Here is a 26,708-nt window from a genome sequence, read left to right as displayed (position 1 = left end):
TTTTTAGGCTGCTTTGTTTTTCCTTTCAGTTTTCCTTTTGTTAGTGGGCTTTTGGGGGCTGGCGCTGCTTCTAAAAGGGAACGCCTGGAAGCAGCCCGCCGCCCCCAGGCAGAGGGAGACCCCACGGGACGCACAGGAGCTGCGTCTGCGCGCAAACGCACACAGGCACGGAGAGGAGTCGGGACTCGTGGGGGGGCGCGGAGGGACGGACATCAGACAGGACCAGGACCAGGAAGGACTGCGGCTGTGGCCTCACTACAGTTTTTAAAACTGTGCCATTTTTTCAGTCCTCACTCAAGGACGTGTTTCTGTTGCTCTCAGAGAAAGGGGGGGAGGAGGGGAGAGAGAAACACTGATGTGAGAGAGAGGCACCCCAACTGGCTTTCGCCCGGATGCATCTGCACCAGGGGTGGAACCCGCGGCCCTTCAGCTGCAGGCTCACCACAGCCGTGGAACCACAGGGCTGGAAACACGTCGCCTACCTAACAATGGGCACCGGCGACGCGTCCGGGAAGAAGGGGCACGCAGTGGCAACGCACCTGAGTAGTTGGTGAAGGATTTCAGGTCCTCCAGACTGATGGGCACCTGGGCCCCGGAAATCAGCACCTGAAAGGAAGAACAGCTTGTGGAACCGCAGGCAGGGGCGAGGGAGCGGTCACGGCACAACGGCGTCCCCGGGCGCAGCGGGCCGCAGACCTGGATCTCCTGCTGGTCGAACATGCGCAGCCACTCGAGGTTGACCACGTTGGCCAGGCCCTGGCGGAAGGCCAGGCAGTGCTGGCGGATCTGCCGGTTCAGCCTGTAGTCGGCCACCAGGTGGATGTACGCGATGCGGTTCGCGCTGGTGACGGGGATGTCCTTTCCACCGGACTTCAGCTCCACGACCTGTGAGTGTTAAAACAAAAACAAGGATCTTAAAGCCCTCAGAGCAGGACCACGGGGTGAGCGAGAGCCCGGAAGGATCACCTTCCGGAAGCTGGGCGGAGCTGCTCTGCAACGGAGCGCCTGAGCAGCGAGCGGAGCAGCGAGCGGCGCACCGGGTGTGCCCAGCCCTCCCCACAGGCCCTGACTGCCCTGCGGTCACCACAGCAGCGTCACCACGGCCCTTCCATTTACAACATCAGGAACCACGGAGGGCTGAGCTCCGAACCGAAGGCCCCCTGACTCGGGGGGCGGAAGGCATTCTGGGGCCGGCACGGCTGCAGGACTGAGGCTGCGGTGGCAGGAGGACTCGCGCGGCATCTGCCCCACCCCTCCGACAGCAGCGGAAGGTGACGCGTGCGGACGCCCGAGAAGGGGTGACAACCCCACAGCCCACGTGTGCAGCGAAGCAGCACTCAGCCCCCGAGAGGCAGGGCCCCTGCTGTCCTGACAGCGCGGCGAGCTCCGGGCCCCGCCCCGGCCCCCGGGGGTCAGAGCCCAGGCTGCTGGGGCTGCAGCCCACGGCTCCCTCGCTGCTTGCTTCCCGCCAGGTCGGAAAGGCCCCGGTGGAGGCCGCAGCTCCCCGGACCGGCCGGCCAGCCCGAGCACACGGTCAGCCTCCCTAAAGCCCCCGGCCAGCGGGGCCCCACAGGCCACGACCTGAAGCCTGCTCGTGCCGCCTGCTCTCCTGCAAGCCCTAGGAACCGCGCCCCCCCACGCCCCGGCGGTGCCCTCCCCCCAACCGTGTCTCACCCCGCAGGGGCCTGCCTGCCCCCCGCCCCCGGAGGTGTGCGTGCGCGCTGCTGGGCCCCTCCCGGCCCAGCACCGCGAGGGGGTGGACGTCCCGAGAGTCAAGGAGACGAAGGCTGGGTCTGGTGGCTGCGGGAGAGGGACAGGACAGCAACCTACACGGCGCTGGCCCAGCTCACCGGGCGCATGCTTCGCCCAGACAGGGCTGGGGGGCCCCAGGGGGCGGCGCTTCTCCGCGGTGAGCCCAGCGAACTCCAAACCCACCCGACCTGCGGTGACGCTACAGCGGGCAGAGCCGCCGGCCTGGGAAAGCTGGGTCAGAGACCAGGGAGAGGACACTCGGAGACACGAGCGCCGTCGGAAGACAGCCGCGTGTTTGCAGCGAAACCCAACCGCCAGGCAGAGAAGGGGGCCAAGCGGCGTGAGCGTGGGGGAGACGCCCCCCCCCAGCAGTCCCTCCACAGCCTGGTGGAACGAGGCGCCAGGACCCCCGCGGTGGCGAGGACCCCCCCAGCGGGAGCCCCCCCCCGCCCCGCACCTGGGCCTCCCCGAGGTCGTTGTTCACCACGGTGAAGTTCAGCCCCAGCTCCTCCACGTCGCCCCCGTAGCTCTTGAGGAACAGCAGGTTGCGGTACACCTCCGGGTCCAGGGACGCCAGGTGGTGGATGTCCACGTCGGCGCTGGTGCCCAGCAGCTTGGACAGGAAGAAGCCGGCGAAGGGCAGCTCCACCAGCATGTTCTCGTAGAGGGCCTGCAGTGGGACACGGGTGGCGGTCAGCGCTCCCCGGGCCGTCCCCCGACCTCTGACCTCCGGGAGATGAAGGCGCGTGCACCCCACAGGGGACGGGACAGGCTTCCTGCGCGCCCGAGGCCGGGGTGCCGCCGGGTCTGCCCCCTGCCCGGCCTCGGCTGCGGCGGTCGGGGCACGCATTCGGGCGTCAGAGACCCTGCACCAGACTACCACGGCGCTTTAGGGGCTCAAGTCACAGAATGTTAGCACCAGTGGAAATTTTTAAAAAGACTTTGTTTAGTTATTTCTAGAGAGGGGAAGAGAGGGAGATGGAGAGGAAGACAAACATCAGTGTGTGGTTGCCTCTCGCGTGGCCCCCACTGGGGACCCAGCCTGCAACCCAGGCAAGTGCTCTGACTGGGAATCGAACCAGAGACCCTTCTGTTTGCAGACCAGCATTCAGTCCACTGAGCCACACCAGCCAGGGCCCAATGGGGATTTTTAAGAGCCAAACCATTGCGTGACCATTGCGGGGCCCAGTGGGTCCCGCTGAGCGAAAGGTCATGGGTTTGGTACCCAGCCAGGGCACAGGCCTGGGTTGCCGGTTCAGTTCCCAGTCATGTTGCCAGCACTCAGCTCCCCGAGTGTGGCTCCCGTGCGCATGCCCTGTGCAGGTCCCCGAGAGCCCTTCTGTGGGCCTGCCTCCCCCACCCCACTGGGGGACCCCCGGGAGAGGCTCTGCGGACAGGGAAGTGCTGGGCTGCGGGCCTGCTCTCTAGGACGCAGTGGCCGTGTCACCACGACCGCCGCGTGGGCGGGCGGCGCCCGGCCCGCCCCACTGGGGACACAGGGTTGTCACTGCGCCTGGTCTTGCGCGTCCCGGCCGGGGCGGCGGGTCTCACGGGGCTGGGGCTGCGTCACCCTGACAACCAGGGTGCGAGGTGGCGTTCCACGTGGGATCCCTGGGCCACCTCCAGCCCAGGTGGGGGCAGGGGCTGCAAGTTTTCCCATACCGCGAACACCCCAGGAGCCCAGGTGGGGGGCTGCGCTGCGCCCGAGCAGCAGGCACACCCGTCTCCCCTCCTCGGGGAGGACCAGCTGGGGCCACCGCAAAGCTTTGTGGTCAAAAGCCTGCTGCCGAAGACAGCAGCTCCCCTCCCGAGCACCTGCCCAGTGAGGGGCACCGTGTCCAGGACACACTTGGCACCTGCTGCCTGGCCGCTGCCGGCTGCCTCGCAGTCCCTGCGTGGGCCCTCCGGGTGGGGACGCTCCCACCCCCCGGGTGAGAGGAGCAGTGGTGCAGCCCTGCCCCACTGGGTCCGTGGCAGCTGCAGGCCTGGTCCCGCGCTCGGTGGCCACGGGCCCTCTGTCTGGGGGACAGCCTGTGACCCTTGGCCAAGACGGGGTGACCTCAGAAGGGCAGTGGGTGGGGTGGTGAAGGCTGGGAGGGCCCCACCTCGGAACGGCCTGGGGAAGGCCTGCCGGGGAAGGCGTGTGGTGACAGGCACACCTCCCGAGGCCACAGCACTGCACCGGGACCGCACCGGCGCGTGCCGAGAGGACCCCTCAGCCAGGGAAGGGTGCCGTGCGCCCGAGGGCTCAGCAAGGCGGGTGTGGAGAGTCAGGAGCAAGCGCTGGGCTCTGCCCCTCCCAGGCCCAGCAGAGGCGCTCCGCCGACCCCAGCGGCCACCGTGGTGGGAGGCAGGGCAGTGGGGGAGTCACACGCTCGAGAGTGCACCCGCCGCCCGCACCCCCGAGGGTGCTCACACGCAGGCCGGCCCGCGCGTCTGTCTGCCCAGCAGCAGGCCCACAGGCAGCGCCAATGGGCTGGTCCCTGAGGGCGACACCCAGGGAGCAGTGGCATCTCGCTCCAGGGAGGCTGCGTGGCCACGGAGCCCAGATCTCCTGTCCACTGCGGACGCTGCCACGTCCCCACCAGCCGATGCCTCAGGGACACAGAAACCGCTCGCCCTCACTTCTGATCTGAGGACTAATGTCGACCCGATTACTTCAGAAAGGCCGGCAGACAAGACCCTCTTCCCGAGCGACGGGGTAACGCCGAGGCTACGGGGGTCGCAGTGGCCGGGATGCCAGCCCCGCAGCGCCCTGGAGCCCTGCCGCCCCGGGGTGAACGACGCCGGGGCCGCGGGGGACTCGCGGGGGCGACCAGACGGGCCCGCAGGCAGGACAGCCCCTGTGCCCGCCAGGTCTGCACTGGTGACAGCCAGCCAGTGAAACCGGCTACGCCGGCCCGAGCTCCCTGAACTTCCAACAGAACCCCACTGTGACTCAGAGTGCAAACGCAAAGGTGCAATCTTTTACGGAAGGCAGCTTTCACCCTCCGCAGCATTTATGTGCGAGCACTAATAAATGACAGCACTAAAAACCGCGGTTGCATCAGCTAAATGCATTATAAATTAAATTTCCATAATGTATGCAACCGAGATACAAATGTCAGCATAAATCAAGGTATTTTCTAAACACAGGTTAATTATACAACTTCAAAAACTGCCTATTTTTTATGCAAAATAATCCACTTAGCATTTTTCATCTTGGCCAGCTGACCAGCTGGTTCCCGAGCCACATCAATAACCGCCTGTCACGGAGAGTGGCCGTAGGTATATGGAAGAAACCTGTAAGGGATTTTTCAACTGTCTGTGTTTTATGAGTGTTTATAGGTGGAAATTGTGCCAAAATGATCTGAAATAAAAAGGATTAATTACCACAGGAGCCTTTTAATATAAGTGAGTGCAGCCGAGCGCAATTACCGCAGGCTGCGGCTGCGCCGGGAGGGCAGGTGCGGCCGCGCCGGGCCGCGCTCCGCGCTGCCCAGCAGCGCTGGTAATTTACTGCATTAAGAATCAATAAAAAAAATAATGCTTTTCAAATGCATCTTTATCAATCTTCAGGTGGCTGCGAAGTGAACATTTATAACTTCATCTGAAAACTGTATTAGCGATGTCTTTTCCAAAGGCCCCCGACGGAGCGAGAAGGCAGTGGACTCCGGGCCCTGCCAACGCCCGCGTCTCAGAGGCGAACCGGAGTGCGAGGCCCACCCGGCCTCTGCGCCCGCCCCCAGCCCACACGTGGCGCCCGCTCTGGGCCGGGGACCACCTCGCCGCAGCCTGGCATCCCGTGCCCGGGACTCACGCTCAAGGCCACGTGCACTCCCTTCTGGGACACCTCGAGTCATGAAGACCACGGTCCGTCTGCACTCGTCGCACAGCCGTGGCCCCCCACCCCCACGGTTCACTCCTTCAGCCCCGCCCACACAGCCCAGGCCCCCTCCGGAGTGAGTCCACAGAGGGGGGCACTCAGCCAGGGATCAGAACGCCGCTCGCATGGCCCTGGCCGGGCAGCGCAGTGCCTCAGAGTGTCGTCCTGAGGCACCAACACTGCAGGTGCGGCCCAGGGTCAGGGCACACAGAAGACTCAGCTGACGGCGCGTGAACGAGAGAGACCACAAACCAGTAATGCTCCTCTCTCTGTCTCTCAAATTTAAAGAAAAGGTACTGCATCCCGGTCACTGCCCTCCCAGGCCAGCAACCCTGACGCCCACCACGAACTGGCCCTGCCCACTCTGGACCCGACGGACATGGGCCCGGTGGTCTGCCGTGCTGCTGGGAGAGCCGCGGTCGGCTCCGAGTCAGCGCCCACGTCCTCCTGGTGCTGGGACACCCCCGGGGGCACAGGGAGCAGGACGGCCTGAGACGCACCAGAGACTTGTTCTGGCAGCTCCGGTCTCTATGCAGCACGGACGCTGCCCGGCCCCGAGGCCCCTTCTCGGTCCCGTCTGTCTGACCTGACAGCAGTTCCTGACCCTCCTCACCGCCCCCTCCCCCTCTCCCGTGAGGCTCTTCCCTGGGCCTCTCCCCACCTTTCTCTCTGCCTCTCCGGACTCACTGCTGCAGAGTTCCCGGTGCACTCCCAACCCCAGCTTTGCCCCGCACATGCTCCCTGGATGACACCGCCCAGGGCAGGCCCTCGGGGGGATAAGAGAGCTCGGGGCTCAGCCCTGACCTGGCCCTCACCTGGGGCCCAGCCTCAAGCACCCCCCACCCCCTGCAGGAACGTCTGACAGGAGCTCTGACGGAGCACCAGGCAGATCGTCAGCCCTCCCCAAGCGCGCCCTCAGCCAGCGGCACCCCATCCTCCTTGTTCCCAGAGCAAAGCCCAGTCCCCTAGACACCCGAGCCCTCCTCCCCACCAGGACCTCCCGGGACAAACGCCTGGGACTCCTTAGCTGGTCTCCCGCCTCAGTCCCTGCTGCCACAGGCAACCTGCATTCTCAGAGGCACTGGGGCTCCCACAGGCGACCCGGAGAGCACCTGGCTCGCTCACGCAGAAGCTGGGGCCCAGTGGCCTGCCCTGCCGCCTCCCAAACAAAGTCCACCCCAGTGTCTCCTGCTCTGTGGGAAGCTGCACTCGCTACTTCTAATGAGCGTTAGATGTTTAAGGTGACTGGGACGAGCCGCATCTTATTTTCAGGTGGTTGCCGGCCAGGCGAGGCCGCGCAGCAGACTTTGAGGAGGGCCAGCGAGGGCCTGCGCTAAGTCTCAGGGCAACAGTACAGCACGGTTCCCAGAGGGGGGTGGCCTCCGTGTGACCCTGGCCTGAGCACTCGTGTCTGCACATGCTCAAAAGCACGGCAGCCATGACCTGGCCCGGTGGCTCAGGGGACTGGGGGGCGTCCCGAAAACTGCACCGCCATGGGTTCGCCTCCCAGTCAGGGCCCGCGCCCGGGCTGCAGGCTCCGTCGGTCCCCAGTTGGGGCGCACACAGGAAGCAGCAGCCAATCAATGTCTCTCTCTCTCCTCCTTCCCTTCCCCTCGCTCTAAAAAAAAAAAAAGACTGATCTCCCAGGAGCAAAGACGACCTGTACCCGGGGACAGACGGAGATCTGGTGACAGTCCTGGAGTGGCCATCGCTGTCAGGCTGTGCCCAGGTACTGGGTCAACTGAGCTCTGCGGCACACCTGTCGTTTTCCCTGGACGATCGAAACCACTCTCATTTCGTGTTTTTATTCTTCTGAAGACTTTATTTATTTATTTTTAGAGAGAGGAGAAAGGAGGGAGAAAGGGAGGGAAAGGAACATCAACTGGTTGCCTCTCACACGCCCCCCACTGGGGACCTGGCCCACAACCCAGGCCTGCGCCCTGACTGGGAATCAAACCGGCGACCTTCGAGTTTGCAGGCCAGTGCTCAGTCCACTGAGCCACACCGGCCAGGGCTGTTTTGTGTTTAGTTTTAAAGAAATAAAAAAACTTGCATAGAAAACTATGATTTTGGCTGACGAGAAAGTACAATCTCCAGACCTGCGATGGCTTTGTTTTAACAGGAAAGAACATAAATCATGGTTACAAGGAAGCTGTTCTCAGCAGTGAGCTGCAAAAACAGTAACATTTGTAAATGACGACCTTGACTTTTCTGCTACGAAACACGCTGTCGGTTGACTTTTCTGCTACGAAACACGCTGTCGGTCGGCGAGAGCAAGGTTAGGAGGAACCGCCGTGGTCCGGCTAGGAGAGCACGTGCGAGAGACCTGCCGGTGTCCCAGCGAGACGGTCCCAGTCACCAGGAGGGCCCTTCCGGCGCAGGACGGGCTGCTGTTTGCCGGGCGTCAGGTCTGAGAAGCCTCAGGGCAGGACGTGCCCGCGGTGGCAGTCCTTGGCCAGAGGGCAGGCGGCGAGGACACTCAGCCCCCAAACCCCCACGGGTCAGAACCAGACCCGAGGAGCGGCGGCTCTGCCACCTGAGGACCAAGGTCACTCACATCACTCCCACTCACCTCACTCTGCAGTTTCAAAGCTTCGGCAAACCCGGTGAGCATTTAACAAGAGGACTCTAAGGACACGGAGAAATAACTGTTCCCAACTCTCAAAAATCTCAGGACAAACTGCTAACTGCGCTCCAGAATACATTAAGGGCACACTAAAATACAAAATTATATACTACACGGGCATTTCACAATCTAATTAAAATTTGAAATATACGACCGAGATTTTATCAATCTGATTTATAGGTATCCTGTTCCAATTAAATCAATATTCTAAAGCAAGGGAAAAAAGGAGCCATTTTCAAGTAGAATTCAAATATGATAAAAGATTTCCTTCAATAAATATTCTGCACTTAATTGGCTCAAATGGGCCTAGGTGCTTCTGTCTGAATAAGAACGCTGGAGATGACATTACCACATCCTTGAGCTGTTTACTTACCCCAGCGCGGCCTGATTTACAGGCGGTAAGTGCCACGCCGGCCGCGGGAGCCATCTGCTAATGGAACTCCTAATTGGGGAGCGCCCAGTGCGCGGGGAACTCTCCCTGGGCAGGACTGCTCCCGGGGCCCGGCGGCACTCTGTCACAGCAAACAATCACTAACATATGCATTAGGGGGATTTAAATACATTACGACCCGATAAACACCGCCATCCATCAGCACACAGTCTCGCCCCCTCGGGCTCCAGTGCGCAGGCCCAGCCGCCTGCGCTGCGCCTCACACTCCCTCGGCCCCAGCGGTCCGACCTGCCGGACCCAGCACAGCCGTCTGTGGTCAGCCAGTCCACAGAACGTGGGCCCCGCCACGGGTTAGCCACCACCCTCGGGTGACTTCGGTCTCCTTACAGGTTTGTCTGAGCACCGTTCTTTCCAACAGCTGCACGGAGACAGAACTTTCAAAAACCGGACCCCAAGCTCCCCTGCCCAGACCCTGGGTGAAGAGACACACAGAACCAGGGGGTGAGAGGCACCCCCGGCCCCCGAGTCTACAGCACCTGGAGACGGTGCCTTGGGCCCCGCCCCACCCAACAGGGGGTGCCGCTCCGCGCCAGCCCGTGTGACCAGCAGCTCGCCCGACCTCAGAGGGCCAGGGCCACCGGCTCTCCCGTCTCTGTAGACGTCGAGACAGGACAGCCTGCACGTTCAGGGCGGGAAGGAATACCTGACTTTGAAACACCGAACTCGGGCCACCAGAGCGCCTCTCCCTGCCGCCCGCCACCGCACTGTGTGGGCGCTGCAGGCCGCCCCGGCTCCTGTCACCATTCTCTGTTTTTTCAGCCCAGGCACGTGCCCTGACTGGGACTCGAACTGGCAACCCTTTGGCTCGCAGGCGGGCATTCAACCCACTGAGCCGCACCGGCCGAGGCTGTTTCTGTTATTCTTGGTTGAGCGAGATCTCGGGTCTGCCCTGTAGGAAGAGCTGCAGCGCGTCCAGTCCCCGAGGGCCCCGCACCGTGCGTCAGGGAAGGGGCGTCCCGAGGGACCGAGAGGGAGAGATGCGCTGTCTCCAGAGGGTTGAAGGGAGAGTATGGCCCGCCGGACGCCCACGCCGGGGCCCCCACTGGTGTGGAGGCTGGGGCCGCAGACCCCAGCCCAGGCATCGAACGAAGGGCCCGCACCTGCTCCCGGAGGCCTGTATGCGCCTGGACACCCACGTCCCCACAGGTGCTTGCCTGTGACTGTCCCCAAGTTCTTAGCAGCACCCTCCACAGCAGCTAGCAGGTGGGAGGGACCACCAGCGAGACGCTGCCGCCACAGAGACGGAAGAGCTGACCCCCGCCACACTGTAGTGTGCACGGTCAGAGTGGCGGTCAGCTGCATCCACATGCCGCTGACCCCCTCACACCAGACCCCGGGGTGGGCGAGGGGCCATCTGGGATCGAAGTGGGGTGGTGGCGCAGCTCAGGGCCTCTACTGAAAACCACTGCGTTGTCCCCTTCCAAGGCTGGATTTTACGAACGTGAACTGTATCTCAAGACAGCTGTTGTTCTGGAAAGCCACAAAGAGCGGGATCTGCTGGGCAGGTGCTGGTTCCAAATCCCTGGGCGGCTCCCCATCCCGCGCTGCAGGGCACAGCGGCCGAGCTGAGCTTCCGAGGGGACAGGGAGAGGCGGGCGCTGGCCTGGGAGCGCAGGAGCCAGCTGCCAGACCTGGGTGGTGGGAACGTCCCCCGCATGCACGTGGCTCCTCCGCGCAGGCACGAGCCCCTGCCACGGGTGAGCTGCGTGGCCCGGAGTCTGTCTCCACAAACAGTTACGAGAAAAACGCCAAGAAACGAGGCCTAGGGGCTCCGCCCAGCGGTCACTGCCCAGTCTTCCCTTGGCCTGGCCACACCACACAACCACAGTCCAGGCTGCCACCACCAAGGACGAGACCCCCAACTGTCCCCACAGTACCACCGTCTCGGTCACATTACTCTAGGCTGCCACCGCAGCCACGACCTGAGGCACACAACCCTGGCCTCTCGCCACGAACACAAAGGCCCAAGGGCCAGGCCGGGCAGCACAGGTGGGCCTCGCTGCTCAACGCTGCCACAGGTGGGGGGAGCAGCCACAGGCAGCCGAGGCGCTCAGGCCTGGCCGGTCCCCGGGAAGCCCCTCCACACGAACACGGGCACGGATCGGTGCCCCGTGGGCGAGGCCCCAGAGCACCTCCCACCCGGGAGCCACCAGGTGACATGCGGGGCACCCTCTGGAGCTGTGCGACAGGGTGCCTGTGGCATGTGAGCCCCAGCTCTGGGAGCTTTGCCACAGCAGCCTGGACGGGCCGACACGGCGAGGACCCACCGCTCAGTGACAAGGGGCTGGCTCCCGGGGGCGTCCTTGGTCCTGCTCTGAGTGCAGGGGAGGTAGCGTGTGACAGCAGTGGGCAGTCTGCACCAGGACACGCAACCCCGGCGTCTACAGCGACGGGCAGGACGTGCGTGCACGGGTGGTCGGCCGGCAGGTGTGCTGCGGTGGCCTCAACAGAAGTGCCCCAGTAGCAGCCTCACCAGCCCACCCCCACGGAACCGCACCCAGCACGGGTGTGCACGCCCCGCTGCGCCCCACGGCCTTCCGCCTCGCGGCGTCGCGGAGATCCTCGCAGGAGCCGCTCGCAGCCCCGACTCCCAGCGGGTGCCCGCGCCCTGTGCACCCCCCGGCGCCTCCCTGGGCCTGACTGCTGTGGACGCGAAGCGCCAGGGCCAGGAAGCAGGGGGTGCTCCCCGGGGCTCCCCAGAACCAGGCCCTAGATTCCAAACGAGGGCTCCCAGTGAAGTGGGGGGGGGGCCCGCAGACACACAGCCCGCCGCCCGCCGTGGCCGGGCCACCTCTGCGTGCCGCCGTCACCTTTCCCAGCATCCGGCCCAGGAAGTAGTAGTGCCTGGCGAAGGAGTCCCCCACGAGCATCCGTGCGGCGGGGTTGGGGTACAGCAGCCCCTCGTTGGTGGTCTTGAAGAAGCCCTGGTTGGGGTTGAAGCCCGACTTCAGCAGCTCGTTCAGGAACTCCCGGAAGATGCCGCCGCCGTCGATGCCGGCCTCGTCCAGGCCGTGCGCGTTGAGCAGGTGGACGCGGATACGCTTCTTCAGGTCCGGCTCTGGGGCGGGGGGCGAGAGAGGGAGGCAGCACCGTGAGCAGAGGGGCGGGGGCGGGCGCCCCGGAGCCTGCCACACCCACGCGTGAAGATGGGCCGGGGCAGGGAGGCAGGAGGGAGCAGTCGCCCGCACGGCGGCGAGTGGGATGAAGGACGCGGGACGGCCCCGGATCTCAGCACCCTACCACCACGAAGGCGAGGGAGCAAGTGAACGATGATGCCGGCGAAGCGAGCATCACAAAGACCCCCGAAGGAGGCGAGTGCTGCGGAGACTTGGGGCCCCAGAGCCCACACCGCTGTTCCGGACTGCTCCTTGGCTGGAAAGGGGGGCGTTCCCGGGTCACCGACCGTGCCCTGGCGACGGGGAGGCACCCCGCACGGGTCTCGCGTGGACGGGGCCGCGGGAGAGGGACAGACCTGGGCGCAACAGCCGCACGGTCACAGCAGCCTCCCACCCCGGCGCCAGGCACGGGCCAGGTGGGCCTACGCGGGTCCCGGTGGCCAGGCTCGGTCGGGGGCGAGGGTGACCCCGTGGGAGCCCCGTCCTTCCCTTTTCCCACCAGTGTCCCCCAGGGGCTTTGCCTCGGGGTCGGCTCTTCCCGAGCCAGAGAACCCAGCGTGAGCAGCCCACAGAGCGCCTCCCTCACAGTCTGCGCACGGATGGTGGTCTCTGTCGCTGTGCACAGCAGAGCTGAGTGCCCCCCCCCCCCCACTGTGCCACCGGTAGGGGCCAGAGCCGTGCCAAGTGTGCCACGCGAGCTGCAGTGGAGCCCACACGCCCCCGGGTGGGGAGGGTGCGGAAAGCCCAGCCACCCGGCTGCAGCTCGCCCCCAAGCCGGAGTCCGCAGAGGGACTGACACCCACCCCACAGTGCCATCCTCTGGGCGGTCTCCGTCCCTGAGCCTCCGTGGCCAGCCACCAAGCCACCCCTGCCCGCGGGCTGGAGCTGCGGCGGGGCCCCTCCGGAGACAGCGCCACACAGCAGCCCCCGGGCGCCTTCGGGAGCAGCCCAGCCCCCGGACCCCGCTCCTCCTCAGCTCTGAGGAGACACCGAGGCTGTCTGCACGCACGGCGAGGTCCGGTGGGGGGGGACGCCCGAGGGGACCGCTGCTTCAGCCTCACCCGACCCCCAAGCTCCCGCAGGAAAACAGCGGGAGAGACCTCGCCCTGTGAAAGCAGTGATGCTCAGAACATGCTGACCAGTGAGGCTCTTGGGGGGGGACTCGGGCAGGTCAGCGACGGCCACCCGCGACAAAGACGGACACCAGGGGCTCACTGGGGCACCACCCCAACCCCACGACAGTCAGGGGAGAAGGGGGCCCCTCCCCATAGCCCCCACGCAGACGAGGCCCTGGCCGTGCTGTCACCGTGGAAAGGGCAGCAGTGAGCTGGAGCGCTGGGGCCGGCATGCGGGCGCCCCTGTCTGCTCGGCGCCCGGTGAAGGAAAGCCGCCGTGCTTCCCGGGGCTCCGCCCACCCACACCCGGGAAGCGCCATCTCGACAACTGCTACGGCGCGAGTCCCTTTCCACCTAGCGCACCGCCGTCCAGACGCACTGCCGTCCAGACGCACTGCCCGTGGACAAGGGGCGCCTGGGGCGCCTGGGGGGCAGTGTTCGTTTTAGTGCCCTCAAGGTCTCAAGGTGGCGACGACCCGCAGCACCCGTGTGGGCACACGGGCCTCCGTGGCCCGCAGCAGGGAGGCGGCTGCCCGGCCACGCGGCCAGAGTCACAGGCCGCCAGGTCCACTTCACACCAGACCCTGGGGGTGCGGCGGGGTGCGGTGGGGTTCTTGCCTCAAAAAATTCAGTATTTGAAAAGTGTGGGCTGCGGTAATGTGTCAGTTTCAGGAACCTCATTTGATGACACAGACACCCCAAACCTGACTCACTGCACTGTTTTAACAAGTCACCCCAGAACAGGTGACAGCCACTCACTGTTTAACCACCAGCTTTCCCTACACCCCCCCAGGCCCTGCCCCACGCACACACGCACACGGAGTGACACGTACCGTTTTCTGGGGAGAGCTTGTCATAGGCATCTTCATAAATATAGTTTCTCCTGATCGTGACATTGATCCCATCGAGAAACGGACCATCTCCTTGAACTTCCTGCTTATCTGCATAGATCAGTCTTTGGAAGATCTGAAGAACAGGGGCGGTGAGGTTATTTAACACAACAGACTTTCTGTTACAAACACAAGCAACCAAAGAAAAAACTGCCAAATAAACCTTAACTTTTACACCTTCCTGAGCTGTAAAATCAGCTTTAAGGGCTAAGGGATCAAACGCTGATTCATACGTTATCTGTAAGTGCGTAACACTTATACATTTGTAGCACTGCTCCTTTCCCCCATTTTACAACCAATTAAAAAAAACTCCAACCTACAGTAATTTCCCCACATTTTCTTCTGTAAGCTCTTTATACAGCCCAGGTGCTGGAGGGAAGAACGGAGGCAGCTACCTCAGCTGTGCGCGCACAGTCAGGACAAGCGCCTCCACAGGGACGCAGTGCACGCCCTGTGTCTGTGACGCGGGGCCTCCAGCAGAGGGCGCTCGGGGACTGCGCCAGCCCCAGGGCGCTGGGCGGTCTCCGGGGGAGGCCGGGGCAGCTCCTGGAGGAGCGCACGCCCTGGCGCCTCCTGGGAAGATGCCCTCTCCCACTGTGACCTGTGACCTCGGAGCAGAGCCTCGTGGTCCCCGGAAATCTGCTCCGTCGGTGAGAACACACAGGACACTTTAAATTACAAGTTCTGTGTGCTAATCAAAAATCACTGGGCAACAAATAAAGATACCCGTCCGTCTCTTCTTTTTATAAAGTAGCTTTACAAATAAAGTATGAATATCTTTAACAAAATGTATAAAGACATATTTAAAAAAAATTGTACTTTCAAAAGTGAAGCAAAGCTTACTAGGCAAAAAGCACCGCATGGCTCCCACTATGAGAAAATGACAGCACAGCAGGCCTTTGAAGTAGTTACACCTGGAGGGACAGTGTTTCTAGGTCACACCTGCAGCCACCTGGCTGGACCGCACCCGCACAAATCACAGCTGATGACTGCAGCCTAACTCGGGTGGCTTGGGCGGGCGACGCCGGAGGGGTGCCTCTGCCCCACCCTGTGACCCCCACCCCGTGCCCCCCGCCCCACGGAGAAGGCCGGGCCCACCTTCACCCGCTCCTCGAATGGCACCACAAAAGGCAGCTCGGTCAGGACGGCCAGCTGCCGCTCCTCGGACACAGACAGCGGCGGCGACTCCATGCCCACTGCAACACAGACCCCCGTCAGGTGCGCCCGCCTTCCCAGACCCCACGGACAAGCCCCAGGGACCAGCCCAAACCCACCGCACCCGGTGCACTCCCTGCAAACTCCCGGGACACGCCCCTGGGAGGGGCCCCAGTGGCCCGGGTGTGCTCACCGTCCAGGGTGGACTGCAGGGGGCCGATCCGCCCCATCCGCCGGAACCTCCACGCGTGTCTGGCGGCCGGCACGTACAGCTGGGGGACCTGCAGGACCAGCAACCCTGCTCAGTGCTGCCCGTGAACTGCCCACACTCCGCTGTCCCCGAGGGCTGAGGACAGTTACGCTTCTCTGCGGGTAGCCGGGCCCTCTGCCCGTGTGACTGACCTCCCTAAGGCGCCCCAGGAAGCCTCTGCTGTCCCATGTGCTGATGTGTGATGTGGGACACAGTGACCATCCTTAGGACGAGTGCTTTACAAAGCAAACGTACTGCTTAAAAAGCTCACACTCTCTTACTGAGAACACTCGACACCCTTCCTTTTCTGGTGATTTTCCGAACAGCTGGTTTGTCTGCAGTGTGCGGTGTCCCAATGCATGCACACGGTCCCCCGACTCCCACCCTCTCGCTCTGCCGCCCCCGGGGTCGCGGTGCGGCCCCCTCGTGGTGTCGCCACCTGCTCCGTCTCCCGCACACCTGCAGTCACCCGAGCACTCACCCACCCCGAGGAGGAGCCGGCCCGTGCGCCGGGCAAGTGTGGCTGCAGGTCAGCGGTGAGGGGGACAGGGTGTGCTGGCACGCGGGCTACCGATGCCCCTGGGCGCCCCGGGGCGGCCGGAGCGCAGTGGGACCTGTGTCCTGGCCCCGGACAGCCACTGCCCGGGCCTCCCCCAGCCCTGCAGCCCGAGGTGCAGACGGCACTGGAGAGCCGGCCCGGCCTGTCACCGCCCCAGGGCCCGCGGGCGAGGAAGGCCGCAGCTCAGAGACCGACCCCGCTGCCATCGGCAGGGAGAAGTCTACACCTCGGAGGGCCTCCCGTCGCCCACTACTCGGCCAGCCTGAGGGCGAGCTCGCACAGGGAGGGCGGGCTGAACACCTGACCGCTCCTTCCGAACCGTGTCCGAAACGGTGGGCGTGGCCCTCGGCAGCCCGGGAAGCACCTGCTCTTTTGAGGTTCATGAACCCGGCCCCTAAGTGTCACCTGAGGCCTGGCCCACTGCACCTGTTCACTCTCGTCTGGCTGCTGCCCCTCGGCAGCCCCTGGCTCTCTCCCACTACCCATCTTGTCCAGCCTCCCCAGGCCCAGGCCCAGCCACCGTGCGACGACCACTCTTCCCGGCGGGAGATGCTGTTCAGAGGCCCCGGCCCGGGCTCTGCCAAGCTCTCCGACTCGGGGCCTGTGGGGGCGTCTCGACGCGGGAACACGTCCGAAACCGCAGCAAACGCTGCTCCCCGCATGGCCTCCTCGGCAGCCCCCACGTCTCCCGCCCCCCGCCCCCCACCCCATCCCCAAGAATGTGAGAAGAACCTGTCGAGTCGTGCCTTTTCCTGACAAAATGAAAATGTCTCACGCCCTTCGTTGCTGTCGGTTAATTCTTAAACACGTACTGCTGAGCCTATGCTTTAGCTCTAAACATTAGTAATATTCAAACTTGCCTGTCCCTTTAGAGAATCGAGGATAAGCTTCATTTCTTTTAAGTGCCAAATCTATACTGATGACACCAACAAAAGCAAAGTCTTCTTCAAACCCAACAAAGAATCATCAGGGTTCAATATAATTTGTGGTTAAAAAAGCAAGTTAAAATGAATAATAAACTCAGGCCCTGGATGGTGTGGCTCAGTGGACTGAGCCCTAGCCTGCAAACCAAAGGGCCACCGGTTCAATTCCCAGTCAGGGCACACACCTGGGTTTGCGGGCCAGGCCCCCACTAGGGGGTATGGAAGAGGCAACCACACACTGATGTTTCTCTCCCTCTCTCCCTCACTTCCCCTCTCTCTAAAAATAAATAAAATCTTAAAAAAATAATAAAATAAAATCAATAGACTCAAGATGCATGGCACTGTACCATGGGACCTAAGAGTTAAAACTTACAAGTTCACTGTTACCATTCAGTTCTGTAATAAGCAATAAACAATTACGAAGGATTTATTCTTCCCCCCAGCAAGACAAAAGCGGAAAACACAGGTCTAGAGAAGGGCACCCGCGGGTCTGCAGTAACACCTTATCTGCTCGGATGTCTTCCTGCTCCGACAGCCAGTGGTTCGGGGGACAGAAGCTCCTCCTCGTGTCCCTGGACTTCAGCATCTTCACCAGGGTGGTGATGACCTGCGGGGAGCGCAGGGCCACGTCACACCCACGGGCCCGGGACCGCCACCAGGCGCAGTCCAGCGGCCCCCATGAGCGCGCGTGCACCTCGGTGTTTATGCCCTGGCCTGGCAGCCCACCCCCGACTCAGGTGGTTGACAGGGAAGGGTCTCCTTCTGGGACTGCAGAATGGGTTTTTGGTACAGAGCAGCCAGCCACCTGCCGACAGGGAGAGTGAAGCCAGCACAGACACACACGCCTAGGCTGTTTCCCAAACACCACACAGAGGGCAGTCCTGGCATCTGGAAGCAGACTTGGAAATGTACCTGGCTCATCTGAGCTACAATGAAAGATCTCCAATACAGTTTTATAAACCTTTTTTATAAACCTTTTCCCCAAAGTAGAACAGCATGTCTTGTTTTCTGAAAACCACTACATCCAGGGCACTGGGGGAGAGAAACACAGCTCACTCCGACAAGAGAAGTGACATCACTGCTTCCCTCCCCAAACCTCTGCAGGTCGGGCGCGCCCGCTGGACACGCGAGACGGCACAGCCTCGACCACTCAGCGACTCCCTCCAGCCGGGCAACGCAGCGTCCAGACCACAGAGCCGCAGAGGCCCTTTCACGACACGCACGTGCCGACGTCCTGGCCACCAGGAACTCCCCGCCCGGAGACCCTGCTGCGAGCACGGTCCTCTTCCAAAAGAGAGAGAGAGAGGAGAGAGAAGCAGGGGGAGAAGAGGGGTGACGCAGAGTGACCCGGGCCTGGGGGCCCGTGTCCAGGAGGGGCGGCCGAGGGAGAGGCCGCTGCAGAAAAGCACCCCAAACGACGTAAGCCGACAGGAACCTGAGGCAATGGTGGGCCGTGCCGAGGTTTGCCGGAGACACAGCACGCCTAGCAGCAAGCCTGGACTTCAGAGATGCCAAATAACTTTCCACCGTATGTCCCGGATGCTGCTTTATTCCAAATATAATAAGCACATCCCAAATGAAGCTTTTGTTAACAGTGTAAGTGTACCCAGAGCACTGCACAGGACACGTCTATGCATGGAAGAGCATCAGCTACCTGATACTCGACTTCAGCTGGGTGACACCCCTGGCCCGCACCACCCGGCAAGGCCAGCTCTGCACCCAGTCCAAAACGCTTTCTCAAACCGCCAGAACCCTTACCTTAACTTCAACTGAGAACACTGCCATCTTCATTCAAATGATCTTTTCCTCTGAGTTTTACAGGAAAGTACGAGTTTTAAGAAACCATGAACGTTAGCTGGGTCCCTTCCATGATGTCAAGACGCCTCTGAACACATCCCTCCCCTCTGCACCCGTTTCCGGCACCGCACGCTCAGCCGCGGCGGAGACCCCGAGACGAAAAGGGCCGTCTGCGAGAGGACCCCTCCGGCCGCAGGCGCCGGCCGGAGACCGCCAGAGGGGAGAGGAAGCAGAGTGCCGGTGCTGACCGGACCGGGAGAGCCCGCGCTGAGACCAGAAGCCTTCTCCCTCAGTGAGCTTGACCACGTGTTCTGGCCTAGGGAGGACCCCGAAAGAGGTCTCCACCCGAACTGGAGACTCGGACAGTTCCAGCCACGAAGAGGCCCTGAGACGGAAACGCCCACACAGGGCCACCACCACCGGTTTCTGTCTCATTCATTTGCCGTGATGCCAGTCAACGGCAGTTTCCCGGGGACCCGAGTGCGCAGAGAGGCCCGGGAACCAGTGTGTGGGGCGCCCAGCATCACGGGCTGGCGAGCACGCGTCGGGGCAGCAGGCCGTGCCCAGCGCTGCACGCAGCGTCTCAGCGGAGACCACGCCCCAGGGAATCAGCGCTCTGAACCCACGGGGGGGCCGCCCCTGAGAAATGCGCACAGCCCTTGTCCACCCGTTACCGACTGCGGGAAAGGCAGGGAGGGGACACCTGTCCATAGGCGTCCCCCAGCCCAGTGTGGAAAAGGTCGTCTGGACAACCGCTCCTGAGCCCACACCTGGCCACGCCCGAGCTGCAGGTGCTGCAGAACAGGCGCCACCCCGCAGGGCTGCCCCCCGACCCAGCACAACATGCGTCGCAGCCCCTGCTGCACGTGTGTGCACGTGTGTGACTTCAGGCTCCTGACGGGAGGGCCTACTTCTAAGTGAAGCTCACTGATGTTTAGCTACATTAACACAACGAAAAAGCACACGTAGTTCACACTCTGAAAGGCAACTGGAGTCTGAGTTCCACGACAACGTGTGATGCTTTCCTTTCACCTGCAGTCAGACGTGTGAAACCTGGTCAGGAAGATGGACCACCTTAGGCGATTCCTGAGAAGGTTCGATACGAAGCGTAGGGTGCAGCATGTGACTTACGGGGACTTAGCTGTGATACATGTTCAGTGACAAATATACACCAACTAAGAAGCCTTTAGGAACTTGACTTCATAATGGAGAACACATAAACATGAAAGAGGAGCGCCCTGGCTGGTGGGGCCCAGTGGACTGACCAAAGGGTCACCAGTTTGACCCCCAGTCGGGGCACAGGCCTGGGTTTCAGGCCAGGTCCCCCGTGGGGGCGTGCGAGAGGCAACCACACACTGATGGCAAACAGAAGGAAAAAATGAAGAGGAGAAACACCAGAACAGCCCAGCCCTGAGAACAGAGCTGCGGCTGACAGAACGCGGTCCCCGGGCTCGAGCCCAGGGGGACGCGGCCCGTGCGTGTCCCTGCCTAGGAGCTCGCTCCCCTAGCTGCAGGGGCCGGGTGTGCCTCCTCCAGTGCACGGTGACCCCGGGGACCAGGCAGGCGGCATGGCCTCCGTCGCGGCCCCCACGCGGGGTGCAGCCGGCCTTCGGGCTGAACAGCGTGGGGTCTGGCTAGGGACGGGGCGACCCCTGCCCCGGGAGTCCTGATGCTCAGGGGGAGGGCCGCAGCCGTAGCAGGCTCAAGGTCTCTACAACCCCCCCCCCCATTTCTGCTGGCTCACACCGGCGCGTCCTGAAGGACGCCGTGTTTCCACCTCACGCGGCGGTGAGCACACGGCACACGAGCCCGGCCCGGGGCTCAGCAGGTCGGAGCGGCGTCCTGGGCGACGAAGGCTGCCGGTCTGCCCCCTCAGTGGGGGCGCGGGGGGCGGGGGGCGGGGGACAGGACGGATGCTTCTCTCACATCCACGTCCCTCCCACCCTGGAATCGGTAACCACACCCGCGGGCGAGGGTTAAAGCAAAACCGGACCCAGCAGAAACAGCCCTTAGGAGACGGGCGGGAGGGGCCTGCTCGCCAGAACAAAGGCCGGCACTCGGCACCCCTGGGTGAGCAGCCAGCTGAGGGGGGGTGGCGTGACGGGGTGCCGTTCGGGTCTGCTATCGCCTCGGTTCCTCGTTTTCAAAGAAGTCTTTTTGAACCTGAAAAGCACAAACCAGCCCCCAAGACGGCGGCAACCCACTGCACCGGGCGCTCTGTCCAGACCGGGCCCTCTGTCCAGACCGGGCCCTCTGTCCAGACTGGGCCCTCTGTCCAGACCGGTGTGGGAGGCGGGGCCTGAGCCCCGCCCCCCCCCCGGCCCCCCTCTGGAGGCGCTGCGCAGGTGCGCACACACGCGTGCCCAGGGGCACACACGGGCTGGAGCAATCGGAGCTGCAGATCACACCCGACAGGAGCCTAGGAAGCCGACGAACGCAGACCCTGTTTCAGCAGCGTGGACGCTGGCCTTGGGAGAAGACCCCGGTCCCCACACTGGCGGAGAGAGGCCTCTCTCCACCTGAAATTCTGCTCCGGGACCAGCCCGCAGCCTCTCCCAGAGCCTGGCTCGAGAGGACCAGTGCAGGGCTGCAAGCGAGAGTGGCTGGCAGCCCAGGGAGCCGGGGCCCTAGACCCTGCCAGGTCGGCGGGAGGCAGACCCACCCTGCAGTCTCCTACTCCACGCTGGCACTGCTCGACAGAGGAAAGGCTCACGGGCTTCCGGTCAGGAAGGGGCACAGGCAGACACACGTCACCTCCTTGCACAACCATGAGAAGGATCACAACTAACCTCACAACAAAAAACACCCAGAACTGCCAGATAACCCAACTGTGTGGAAGTCCGACAACCAAGGTTAAGTTTAAAGAAGCCACATTCATCCAGACGAATGTGGCTTCTGGAAGATCGGAACTGTGAACTGTAAGATGACAACAAACTCACAACTATCAACAACTGAACCTAAAAACACACAAACAAACAAAGCAAGCAGCTAGCACAGGAACAGAATCACAGAAATGGAGGTCACACGGAGGGTTATCAGTGTGGGGGGGAGGGGACAGTCAGGGAAAAGGTACAGGGAGTAAGCAGCACAAATGGCAGGTAGAAAACAGATGGGGGGGGGGTTAAGAACAGTGTAGGAAATAGAGAAGCCAAAGAACCCACAGGCACGACCCATGGACAGGAACTAAGGGGGAGATGGGCAAAGGAGGAAACTTGGGACAACTGCAGTGGCATAATCAATAAAACACACTTTAAAAAAATGCTAACAGTTTACTCTGGTTCTTCCCAACCACGACCACATGACCCCACCTATGTCACAGGAGTCACAGCACCTGCCCCCCAGCACCATGGCCTTAAAGCGACCAGCACACCCAAGCTCTCAGAATGCTGTCTGGACACAGTGCCTGTGGGGGACACTCTCCCCACTTCATGGCACAGAGCATCCCCTCTGCGCAGGGACCCTGGGGGCAGCCGGGCCTCCTCTGCTCACAGAGGCTGTCCCTTGCAGCCATGGTCAGGCCTCGGCTCAACCAACAGGAGGCAGAGATGTTGTGCAAAGTAACTGTCTTCAAACAACTCTGCTCTAAACCCAGAAGGTCTTCCTAACAACTGATTTCAAACCCAAATCAATCCTTTACAAAAAAAGTGAACTCTCACCCTAACTCTCAAAACCCCCAATCCCTATAACGTGAAAATGAGTCATTTTGAGGGATAAGAAAGAAACCCATTTACAAAATTTCCAGTTAATGCTTAAGCAAAATAAAGTAAGGCCAGGGGAGAAATCTATAGCATTATTAAATCCAGAGATTTCCAGGTCCAAAAGATAAGCCTGTCAAACGAAAATTATTAAATTCTCAATAGGTGCTATAAAACGATGAAATTATCTGATACTGCACACAGTGCCTGTTATCTACATAATGGAAAGCTTTATTAACAAAGGCCCCAGAGTTTAATTAAATACTTAGAAAGAAACACGTATGCCACCGTAATCCGCACACCCAGGGAAGTTTACCCAAGTCCGGGTTTCAAACGGGTTGTCAGTGTCCTTTTAACTCGGAGAAGTCAGAAAACGGCCGCTCTCTAAGAGAGGGTGCGTGGAGGGCAGACATGTGACGAACGCCCTCACTCGGGCGCCTGCAGGCGGGTGACCACGCCAACTGCAGACCCCCACAGCCGCGGGCACCAGTCGCAAACTCAACAGTGCGTCAGGACTGTGTTCCGCGTGGTGCCATCGCCACGTCGTCCGTCCGTCAGCCCCTCGGCCTCCGGTGCCTGGCCGCAGGGGGACGCGCTGTGAGGCCAGCGGAAGGGGCCGCGCGGAGCCCGCCGCGCCCCTCGGATGAGTAAGCAGTCCTTAATTGGCCCATCAGGTTAAGTGCAAGCGCTAATGGGCCTTTCCTAAAGTCTAGCCTGACATCTTCCTCCAAACATGGCCAAGAAGAAGGTTCCATTAGCAATATTAATACAAGCTTAGTTGATCATTTTCATTCAATTAACTTCTTTCAATTAAATAGATAGCGTGACAACAGCGGTGATAAAAGGCCTGGAGGGACAGCTGATGACTCGCACGGAACATTAGTGCGCGAGAGGTCGCCCGCCTTCCCTGGACGGTAAATCTCTCGCTCCACTTGGAGAGTGCACTTCTCTGCTCTCGCCCTCTAACGAGCGGTTTTAGCTGACTGGGTGCCTCTGCCGCAGAGGCTCCACGGGCAGCCAAGCGCCCTCTCCCTTCCTCTTTCTGCCCCGACAGCCGGTCTCCCTCCGTGGAGGCGGTTTCCTGCCGACACCGCAGCCCCGGCAACTCCCCACTGCCTTGCCTGCGTGGTGGCAGACGGGGCTCTTCTGAGATAATTCATATCCCGGTGTCAGGAAACTGATGGCCCCACTCCTCCTGTGTTAACTCCTTGTAAGACGACAGAAACACAGTCTGTAGCGGTCTCGCAGGGAAAGATGGAAACACGAACATCAAGAACCTCATGTGCACCTCCCCGTGCTGCTGGGAGCACTGGCGGGGGCTCCCAGCAGATGCGTTCAGCCGTGCGCAAACGGGTTTCACGGAGGGCAGACGTCCGGGTTGCAGAGGGTGAAGGGGATGAACTCGGGGACGGGGGAGGACCTGGCTTTGGGCGCCGGACCCACATGCAGCATGCAGACCACGCGTCACAGAAACACATACTGGAAACCTACGTCGTCTTATTACAATCTCACCGCAACAAATCGGATTTTCTCAAAAAAGGAAAAAAGACCCAAATCCCGAAATGACATCTAAAGTGAAAACAGAAAGAAAGGAAGGAAGAAAACAACGGCCAACATAAAACAACCATCTTTGCTTGCGGGTCTGCGGGGAAGAGCCCGCGGCCCCTGACCTTGAACAGCTGGACCCAGCGCTTCCGCTCGGCCTGGACGCACTGCTGCACCTCGGCGCTCGTGCGCACCCCGACGCTCTGGAAGGCGGTGGCATACTCCTCCCGCACCTCGGGCCGTGTCTCCGGGTAGGCCAGCTTGATGATGCCCAGGCAGGCGTCCCGCAGGCACCGCGACAGCACCACCAGCTCCTCCAGGGTGAAGGGCATCAGGGAGGATGGCCTCTGGCCGGCGCCTGGAAAACAGCCCGCCCCACCCCGGTCTTCACGGGCCGCTCCCTGCACCCAGGGGGCCGAAGAGGACGGAAGTCTCCCCTCCGCTGGAGGGAGGGGCCGAGGGCTGGCGACGGAGGGCCCGCGAAAGCCTCACCTTCGATGGGGTCGCCAAAGAACTCGTTGTCGTGGATGGAAATCAGCGAGTGGCTGAACAGGGAGCTGAACAGGTAGAAGAGCGGGACGATGCGGCTGGAGTCCTCGAGGGACATGGGCGAGCCCCTCGAGATCACCTGGAGCAACGGCACTGCGGACCTGGGCGCGGGGACAGGGGACAGGGAGTCAGGCGGGCAGGCCCGGGGAGACGAGCACATCCATGAGCACAGCGTCCGCTCCGAGGCAAGGTGCGGTCCTCCCACCGGCCGCAGGCAGCAAGCAGTGCACGGACACCCCAGAGCCAGCCCGCCCGAGGACGCCCCCAGAGGACGGCGGTGTCCGTCACGCCCCCCTCATGGACGCCCACTTTGCTTCCGTGGCCAAAGCCCCCCTTCCCATCGGACACGTCCCACAGAGGCCAAGCGCTCTGGCCCCGGGAAGTCTGCCAGCTGCTCAGCATTGGGGGCATCCTCACAGGGTCCACTGAGCTGGACAGGAGCTCAGGGGTCGGGCCTCCCCCTCGCCCTGAGCCTTGCCTCTCGGAGCCCAGCTCCCATCCCGGCTTGGTGGCTGTCCCTGCCTGTGCCAGGCGCCACGGGCCGCCCAGAGTAGGGCAGTCGGAGCTGAGCGGTCCCGAGAGCGCCTTGGGGGCTCCGCACCCAGAAAGAGCTGGTGTGGGCTACACTCGCTTCCCCCACCTCGACTGCAGCCCCTTCCTCTCGTGGTTAAATGTGGTGCCTTGTGTTACTGAACTCGGAGCCGACGCGGGTCACCTGTGAGCCCTTCCCAGACCACCAGGCCTCACAGCCCCCCGCGGCACGTCCAGCCAGTCCTGTGGGCACCTCGCACACATCTCCACAAACCACAGGCAGGCACACGTTAGATGACATGTGACCAGGACCCAGGACACGACCAGCCGGCCGCCCCGGGTGGCCCACAGGTCAGGAGGCGCAGCCCGGTGGACGGCCGGGTACCCTTGGGGGCTTGGTGGGGCTCGGCCTGAGCCCGGGAGCGTCCGGGTCTCCACGGTACACCTCTCAGGGGGCAGCACCCCCGTGAGCAGGGCCGAGGACAGGGACCAGGGTGAGCGCCGTCCCAGGGAGAAGAAAGGCTCTGGCCACCGCCCCGTCCAAGACACCCCGCCTCCCACACGTGGCCACAGCACCGAGCCCTGTGCTGGGTGGTCTCGCCAACCAGAGAGACCGGTCCAGAACAGGGCCGTGGGGAGGATGCTGAGAAGGACACAGGACAACTGTCCCATCTCATGGGCAGAGCCACGGGGACAGGAAGAGGCTGTGTGTGTGCAGAACAGGGGCAGGGGGCTGCCTCGCTGCCCAGCAGTGGACCCTTCACCCGCAGGGTCCTGTCCCGAGCCCACTGGGCCACCCGGGGTCACGTGCTGCTAACAGATGGAAGGCAGGATCTCAACGTCCGAGGTTTTGTTGGTATCAATAAAAACAATGGCTTGCGTCCTTTACTTGCTTTGCCACTACATGCAGGACTGCAAACGTAACTGATGTTGATGAACAAGTAACACTCCAGGGAACACGGTGCAGGTTGAGTTAACATAAAAAACCGTCTCCCGAACCACGTCGTGGCTCAGGGGGCTGGAGCGCCGTTCCGCACACCGGACGGTCCCGGCTCCCGTTTCCGCGAGGGCGCGGGCCTGGGCTTCAGGTCGGGCCTGCAGTCGGGGCGCAGGCGAGGGGCGGCCAGGCGACGAGTACCCCCCTCCCCCTCCCCTCTCTCTAAAATCAGCAGGCACGTCCGTCGGTGAGGACGAGAAAACAATTCCTGAATGTAAACAAGCGACAGGCCTGCGTCAGCTGTCACGGCAGTCAGCACGCCTCGCAATCAGAACGCCCCGCCCCCACCCCCACCACCGCACTCCCAACGCCGCCTGCACCGCGCCCCCCTCGCCCCCGCCGCGGGCCACCCACGCACCTGCCAGCGCGCACACAACGCTCCGACTGGCTCCCTAGAAAGACGGACGCTTCTTCCGCCCACCTGTCCTCTCTAACTCCCTGTCGGGGAGCCCAGAAGGGAGTTGTGCCCGTTCCAATGACAGAAGCTGCGCCCGGGAAGAAGGGCCAGCGGTGTGCCTGCGTCCTCAGGCGGCCGGGACAGAGTGAGGCCTCTCACGTCCCACTGACCGCGCCCTCTGCCACAGACACGGACCCCCACGGCCTTCTGGAGCCAGGAGAGAGCCTACGAGGACGGACTGCAGCGGGAAGACACTGGCGGGCCACCAGAGAGCTGGCCGGTGAGGAGCACCAGCGCGACCTCGGGCTGCCCGCCCCCCACCCGGCCTCGGCTGGCCCTCCGCACAAGGCTGCAGGTTGCGCCCTCAATCCTGGCCCCCCTCCCCTGCCCCCAGAAAGAGCCTCCCTTCCGCTGTGGAAGCTCCCGCTGAGCTACTGAACGGGCTCCTGCTTCAGAAGAGCTTCAGGAGTGCTTCCCGCTCCGCCCGGTGCGGAG

At 62.5% G+C, this 26,708-nt stretch overlaps 1 protein-coding gene across 4 annotated transcripts in view; it reads right to left on the bottom strand.

The window, feature by feature from the left end:
- UBE3C (ubiquitin protein ligase E3C) overlaps positions 1-26,708 on the bottom strand; it is a 70,628-nt gene that overhangs the window by 8,963 nt on the left and 34,957 nt on the right. For all 4 annotated transcript variants that reach the window (XM_045837751.1, XM_045837749.1, XM_045837748.1 and 1 more), the window contains 10 exons: positions 24,232-24,389; positions 23,865-24,097; positions 17,205-17,309; positions 15,164-15,251; positions 14,914-15,011; positions 13,759-13,891; positions 11,505-11,752; positions 2,210-2,422; positions 697-885; positions 540-606 (listed from right to left, as the gene is read on the bottom strand). In XM_045837751.1, coding sequence (XP_045693707.1) covers positions 540-606; positions 697-885; positions 2,210-2,422; positions 11,505-11,752; positions 13,759-13,891; positions 14,914-15,011; positions 15,164-15,251; positions 17,205-17,309; positions 23,865-24,097; positions 24,232-24,389 — 1,532 coding nt within the window. The remainder of the gene's footprint in view (positions 1-539; positions 607-696; positions 886-2,209; positions 2,423-11,504; positions 11,753-13,758; positions 13,892-14,913; positions 15,012-15,163; positions 15,252-17,204; positions 17,310-23,864; positions 24,098-24,231; positions 24,390-26,708) is intronic.

Source organism: Phyllostomus hastatus, unplaced genomic scaffold, assembly GCF_019186645.2.
Source record: "Phyllostomus hastatus isolate PE091 unplaced genomic scaffold, TTU_PhHast_1.1 phas_contig_244, whole genome shotgun sequence".
Classification (NCBI taxonomy): Eukaryota; Metazoa; Chordata; class Mammalia; order Chiroptera; family Phyllostomidae; genus Phyllostomus; species Phyllostomus hastatus.
Note: the sequence above shows the minus strand (reverse complement) of the source record. Positions and strands in the feature narration are given on the sequence as shown.